Source organism: Pelodiscus sinensis, chromosome 2 (genome assembly GCF_052426305.1).
Source record: "Pelodiscus sinensis isolate ZL-2025 chromosome 2, ASM5242630v1, whole genome shotgun sequence".
Lineage (NCBI taxonomy): Eukaryota > Metazoa > Chordata > Testudines > Trionychidae > Pelodiscus > Pelodiscus sinensis.
Genome location: NC_143053.1, coordinates 170,822,477 through 170,829,719, shown reverse-complemented (window position 1 = coordinate 170,829,719; position 7,243 = coordinate 170,822,477). Strand labels below are relative to the sequence as shown.

The following is a 7,243-nucleotide window of genomic DNA, read 5'->3' as shown; positions in this document are numbered from 1 at the left end:
GGAAGAGTGTTCTATTTCAAAATAAGTGCTGTGTAGATGCTCCCTATTTCGAAAAAGCTATTACAAAATAAAATACACAATTGACGTAGCTCAATTTGCATAGCTTATTTTGACTTAAGCCCTGAAGTGTAGATACACCCTTAGTCTCTTCCCCTCTTTACTAGGAAATTGCCCAGGAGAGGAGAGCAAACATAGGCCAAGGGATCTACAACACAAATGGAGGAAGAATGTTATGTTTGGGGGGGAGGAGGGAAAGTGATGATCCTATTAGTTACCAAAGAGCAGGTGCTTGGCAAAGTGAAATATTTTCTCTCAATAGCAACAGTTTAGAGAAGCAGGTCAGTCGCCCCTCCTCTCTCATCCTTCCCCCCCACCCCCCCAGCAGCCCTCAAGCACACAACAAATTGACAGGGATATATGTCAATATGATAAAATTGGTTTGAAGCTTCCAGTCCTTGGCCATGTCTACTGTATAGCTAAAATTGAAGCAGTCACAGGGGTTCGAATTAGTGGGTCTAGTGAAAACACACTAATTTGAACTGAGAGGGCTCCTGCTTCCACAAGGAGTAATGGAAGTTGACCAGAGAGTGTGCTCCCTTTGACTTTCCGCAGTGTGGACAGCACCAAAATTTGAGTTAAGATACTTCAACTTAAGCTATGCAATTAACATAGCTGAAGTTACCTAGCTTAATTCAAACATATCCCCTAGTGTAGACCAGAGGTTTTAGACTAGTAGGAATCTGGGGAGCAAGCAAAATTGTATACTGAAAGGTGTGCTTTCACTGTCTTATAGGGACCCTTACTGCAAACTCGGAGGAAAAAAATGATCAGATTTGCTCACAATCAAATTTCAAATTAGAGATGCTCATCTCATCAAAGAGAAACCAAAAAATATAGGGCTCAAGTGGAAAGCAAGCAAACAACTCACTTCCCATACCAAATGGCCATGTCGCTCTTTGCTGGAAAGTATCTATTTTCTTATTCAGGTTTATATATGGAGCATGAGCATGACTGTATTTCACATGCTTCAGGGGATAACCCAGTTAGTGTGTACAGGATAAACTTAAAAAACAACAAATAGTCTGGTAGCACTTTAAAGACTAACAAAACAGGTAGGCTACGTCTACACTGGCATGATTTTCCGAAAATGCTTTTAACGGAAGACTTTTCCGTTAAAAGCATTTTCGGAAAAGCATGTCTAGATTGGCAGGATGCTTTTCCGCAAAAGCACTTTTTGCGGAAAAGCTTCCGTGGCCAATCTAGACGCCGTTTTCCGCAAAAAAGCCCCGATCGCCATTTTCGCGATCGGGGCTTTTTTGCGGAAAACAGTACTATGCTGTCTACACTGGCCCTTTTACGCAAAAGTCTTTCGGAAGAAGACTTTTGCCTGAACGGGAGCAGCATAGTATTTCCAGAAAAGCACTGATGACTTTACAGGAGATCGTCAGTGCTTTTCCGGAAATTCAAGCGGCCAGTGTAGACAGCTGGCAAGTTTTTCCACAAATCAGATGATTTTGCGGAAAATCTTGCCAGTCTAGACACAGCAGTAGATGGGATCATGAGCTTTCCAGGGTGCAGACCACATCTGAAGAAGTGGGCTGTGCCCACGAAAGCTCATGATCCCATCTGCATGTTTTGTTAGTCTATAAAGTGCTACCAGACTATTTGTTAAGTATTTCACTTTTGTCCTTTTTTGCCGAATAAGAAATATGTTACCTTATACCTGAACTGAGCAATCATAGAATCATAGAATAATAGGACTGGAAGGGACCTCAAGAGGTCATCAAGTCCAGCCCCCCACCCTCAAGGCAGGACCAAGCTCCATCTACACCATCCCTGACAGATGTCTATCTAACCTGTTCTTAAATATCTCCAAAGAGGGAGATTCCACCACCTCCCTTGGCAATTTATTCCAATATTTGACCACCCTGACAGTTAGGAATTTTTTCCTAATGTCCAATCTAAACCTCCCCTGCTGCACTTTAAGCCCATTACTCCTTGTCCTGTCCTCAGAAACCAAGAGGAACAAATTTTCTCCTTCCTCCTTGTGACACCCTTTTAGATATTTGAAAACCGCTATCATGTCCCCCCTTAATCTTCTTTTTTCCAAACTAAACAAGCCCAGTTCATGAAGCCTGGCTTCATAGGTCATGTTCTCTAAACCTTTAATCATTCTTGTCGCTCTTCTCTGTACCCTTTCCAATTTCTCCACATCTTTCTTGAAATGTGGCGCCCAGAACTGGACACAGTACTCCAGCTGAGGCCTAACTAGTGCAGAGTAGAGCGGCAGAATGACTTCACGAGTTTTGCTTACAACACACCTGTTGATACAACCTAGAAAAAATCATATTTGCTTTTTTTTGCAACAGCATCACACTGTTGACTCATATTCAACTTGTGGTCCACTATGACCCCTAGATCCCTTTCCGCCATGCTCCTTCCTAGACAGTCGCTTCCCATCTTGTATGTATGGAACTGATTGTTCCTTCCTAAGTGGAGCACTTTGCATTTCTCTTTATTAAACCTCATCCTGTTTACCTCTGACCATTTCTCTAACTTGCTAAGGTCATTTTGAATTATGTTCCTATCCTCCAAAGAAGTTGCAACCCCACCCAGTTTGGTATCATCTGCAAACTTAATAAGCGTACTCTCTATCCCAATATCTACATCATTGATGAAGATATTGAACAGTACGGGTCCCAAAACAGACCCTTGCGGAACTCCACTTGTTATCCCTTTCCAGCAGGATTTAGCACCGTTAACAACAACTCTCTGACTACTGTTAGCCAGCCAATTATGCACCCACCTTATCGTGGCCCTATCTAAGTTATATTTGCCTAGTTTATCAATAAGAATATCATGTGAGACCGTATCAAATGCCTTACTAAAGTCTAGGTATATGACATCCACCGCTTCTCCCTTATCCACAAGGCTCGTTATCCTATCAAATGTCATTAAACTATATATAACTTCCGTTTTTATCTTCAGTTTTCAAAGGGAAAACGTATAGGGCTGCATATAAAGAGGCATACAAATAGACATCAACTGGCATACCAGCCAGTATTTCTAGTCAGAGTTCTACAGCAGGTGGGAACTCCCATCGGTGGCACTGGTCCCCTATGCTGCCATAGCGCTATAACCCATGCATCAGACGATGTCTCCCTCCCACTGCACTGGTATTAGCGGTTCATCCAGCTACAGACCTGGGGCTATAGAACATGTAGATACAGAGGAACCCCAGGGAGCTGGGGCGGGGGCGTGTGTATCCTTTCCCACCGTGCCGTGTAAATGATCGCTGGCTGCAGGCTCCAGTTGTGTAGCTGGATGAGCCTGGAATACAGCGCAGTAGGGGGGATACTGTCTGACGGCAGGGCCCTAGCTGGGTGGGCAGCCTCTGCTCCCAACGCCACACGCGTGCTGTAAGGAAGCGATGCCCCGCTGGCTGCAGGCGGCGGCCCCCACTGGCAGGAGGGAGCGCTCCAACAGCAGCCGCCCTTGCTCAGCCCGGCCGCCGCGCCTCGCTCCCGACTGCAGCATTTGCTGGGCTCGCTCGCCCTGGCTCGGCGCCTGGCGCTGCCGCAGTCCCGCCTTCGCCGGCCCAGGACGGCGGCGCAGCAGCAGGGGCCGGGCAGCGAGCGCAGCGGCGGCCCCAGCAGCGGGCAGAGAGGCGCGGGATGGCTCGCGGCGGCGGATTGAGGCCGCTGCTGCTGCTGCTGCTGGGCGGCCTCCTGTGCCTGGGCCGCTGGGCCCCGCTGGCCGCCCCGCAGCCGCCCAGCCCGTGCCAGGCGCCGCTGCAGTGGGAAGGGCGCACGGTGGCCTACGATCACAGCAGCGGCCGCAACACCCGGGCCGTGGTGTCGTACGACGGCAGCAACCAGCGCCTCCGGGTGCTGGAGGAGAGGAAGGGGCTCATCCCCTGCAAGAAGTGAGTGCGAGCCGGGCGCCGCGCGGCTCCGGGGCAGAGGCTTCGGCCGGCCCCGCCCTGCAGGGGTGGGGTGAGAGAGCAGCCTTCCAGCCAGTCGCTTCTGGGACAGGGGCTTGGGCGGGAAATTCCCCCCCCCCCCCTCCTCCCTTTGGGCAGCCAGCTCCGTGCCCTGGCTCTGCAGGCCTGCCCTGACCTCCCCTCGGCCGGGCAGCGCGGGCCGTGGAGGGCGGAGCGCTCTTGCTGGAGCCGGGCTGGGTGTGGCAAAGCCTTCCCATGCACCAAGGGCCCGAGTCAGAGCCCAGGGAAGCCAGTGGCTATTCCCACTGAGCTCCAGGCAGGGCATGCGACACCCCCACGTGGCTACACAGATACAGAGGGGGACACAGACTCAGAGTCTCTCCCCCCCAAGCAGGGCCGGACCGAGCCATTCCAGTACCCCGGACAGACAGTTTAATTGCGCCCCGGTTTGGGGGAGGGTGCAGGTGTGGCCCCGCCCCCTGCCCGGCGCCTGGGGGAGGAAGCAAGGAGCTGGCGGCAGCAGGACGCACATGCCCAGACCAGCCTACCACTGCTGCTGGTGTGCAGCCTGGAGCCACCCCTGGCAGACTGAGCCTGGCTGTGCAGGGCCCCGCGGCTGCGGGGGGAAGGGCGCTGCTGGCTGGCGCTGCGGGGTTTAATGTGGCCCCCGCCCTGGGCGACCGCTGCAGGGTGGCTGCTGGGAGCTGCTGCAGCCTGTGATCTGGGAACTGGGTGCATGGCACCTGATAGCATCAGGCACCCTCCCCCCCCATAGGTTGGCGCCTTGGGTAGCTGTCCGGCTAGCCCATGCCTTAATCCAGACCTGCCTAAAAAGTGCTATAATTGGATTTAGTTGGGGTTGGTCCTGCTTTGCGCAGGGGACTGGACTCGATGAGCTCCTGAGATCTAGTCCAGCCCTAGAATTCTATTATTCTACACTAGAGTGGTCAAATTCTCAAAGAGAAAAGGGGACGCTCAGCAGCTTGCCTGAAGGAACCACTATTGCTGAAATGCTGTAGGCCCGCTGCATTCACTCAGCCTCCCCGTTTCCCTGTGGGGGCTGACATCTCAGTATGAGCAAGCACCCTCTCCCCCCCCCCCCCTTTTTAATTTTTACAAAAGTGGACATTTGTCCTATTTGCTTTTGCCAGCTGAACGAGTTGGCAAAAGCAAACTAGACAAATGGCTCCTTTTTGAAGAAAAAAAAAGGATAGGTAATATAGGTGACTGGTGCCTGCAAGGGGAGAAAGGTGCAGAGGGTGTGGGGAGCACCACCCAGAAGAACAGGGAGGGGGCATGAAGGAGCATCCCATTTAGCAATCAAAATTTTGGCAGGGGCACAGAGGAGCAGTGCACCTCTTGGGTGCTACAAGTTGCCTATGATGGCTAGGACAGGGCTTAGAAAAGGGACTGTCCCAGCCAAAACAGTACTTATAGTCATATAGAAATGCCCAGAGAGAGAAAGATTCCATTCCACCCATCCCACCACCTGCACATTAGTCAATTTGCAGGCAGGGGATGTGTTTTTTTTTCCTTCTCACCTCCTATTTTCCCCAGGGTTTACATTTTAAGTTGTTTATCGTTCTGTCGCTATATGCTTAGTTATTATATATTTTATGCCTCCTAGGCCACACAGCTTTAACATTTTGTACTGTGAGCCTGCCCAAAGAATTACATAAATAAATCGTTATTTTCAGCCAAAGTAAATTGTGTTGGAAGTTTTTGTAGTTCACTTTAGATCCATTCCCCAAAATTGGACTCCAACCGGTTAGTGGATTCCCTGGTTCAGATTTTGCTTTCATTTACCCCAGTGTAAATCAGAAGTAACTTAGTTTAAGTCAGTGATGTTTCTCTGGCTTTATACTGGCCTAGTGGAGAGCAGTATGTGGCCTTGTGTTTTTATACAGATATGACCAGCGATGGGTGTATATAGCACAATGATATGAGGTGATTTCAGGATAGTGGATAGTGACAGAAGACTTCCCCTGTACCCATTACATTTATGCATTTATGTATTTTTTCCTGCGGAAAGGAAAGGGGAGGTGGTATAGAAGTTAAAGGAGAAGCCAGAAAGAGCCTTTTAAATGAACTGAGCTGTCATTTCATGGTGACAGATACTTATACAGGTATCAAAACAAGTGACAGGAAAAGAGCCATCAGGGATTTAAGTCATGTCCATGCTCAATACATTTAGGCTGTGTCTACATTGGCACCCTTTTCCGGAAAAGGGATGCTAATGAGACCAGTCGGAATTGCAAATGCCGCAGGGGATTTAAATATCCCCCGCGGCATTTGCATGAACATGGCTGTCGCTTTTTTCCGGCTCTGGGTTTTGCCGGAGAAAAGCGCCAGTCTAGATGGGATCTTTCAGAAAATAAAGCCTTTTCCGGAAGATCTCTTATTCCTGAGTTTATTTTCCGAAAGATCCCGTCTAGACTGGCGCTTTTCTCCGGCAAAGCCCCTAGCCGGAAAAAAGCGGCAGCCATGTTCATGCAAATGCCGCGGGGGATATTTAAATCCTCCGCGGCATTTGCAATTCCGACTGGTCTCATTAGCATCCCTTTTCCGGAAAAGGGTGCCAATATAGACACAGCCATAGTTTATTATGTCAGTGGCAGCTTGTGAATATTACTGGTTCATTTCCCCCCTAACTAAAAGGTTTTGGAATGAAATTTAAACATATTCTAACAGCAACAACAATAATAATTAATACATATGAGACTAGTGTCTCCGAGTTTTAATATGGTGTTTTTTTAGCACATTTTGCTTGCGTTTTAGAAGTTCTCTGGTTGTACCTGATCACAACTTCATTTTACTTTGGACATAGTGAGACATTTCATGTCCCAAAGGCATCAGAAATTAAAATCAAAAGGAATTGTCCAGACTATTGAAAAAAAAGTTTTCTTCCAACCTCTGCTTTGTTATTGGCAAGTGAAAGGTAATTAGGAGCAGGCAGTGATTACAAAAACAAACAAAACTGCTATGCAATCCTCTAGAGAAGTTTTAGTAACATTTCCCATGATCCAGCAATATGCAAACTTTACTCACATCAGATGTAGTTAAAATGCTGTAATCAGTGCTGGCCAAAGATTTAATTAAATTGTAAATAGCAAAATGTTTTTTAAATCCTACAAATATGGGCCCTAATCCTGCAAACTGTTCATGTGCCAATGCCCAGCCCCTCTAAAGTTTGGTGATTTCAGTGAGAAGTTACAAAGCATCTGCCTGTTTCCAGGATTGTAGCCATAGTAAGGACTGGATTTATTAGGGCTTTCCATGTACATATATGCTTAAAAATGG

The 7,243-nt window shown here is 48.4% G+C and overlaps 1 protein-coding gene across 1 annotated transcript in view; it reads left to right on the top strand.

The window, feature by feature from the left end:
- The first annotated feature begins 3,519 nt into the window (after window positions 1-3,519).
- The window catches only part of EPDR1 (ependymin related 1), a 39,871-nt gene continuing 36,147 nt past the window's right edge, over window positions 3,520-7,243 (top strand). The window contains exon 1 of the mRNA XM_075921740.2: window positions 3,520-3,925. Coding sequence (XP_075777855.2) covers window positions 3,675-3,925 — 251 coding nt within the window. The 5' untranslated portion in view covers window positions 3,520-3,674. The remainder of the gene's footprint in view (window positions 3,926-7,243) is intronic.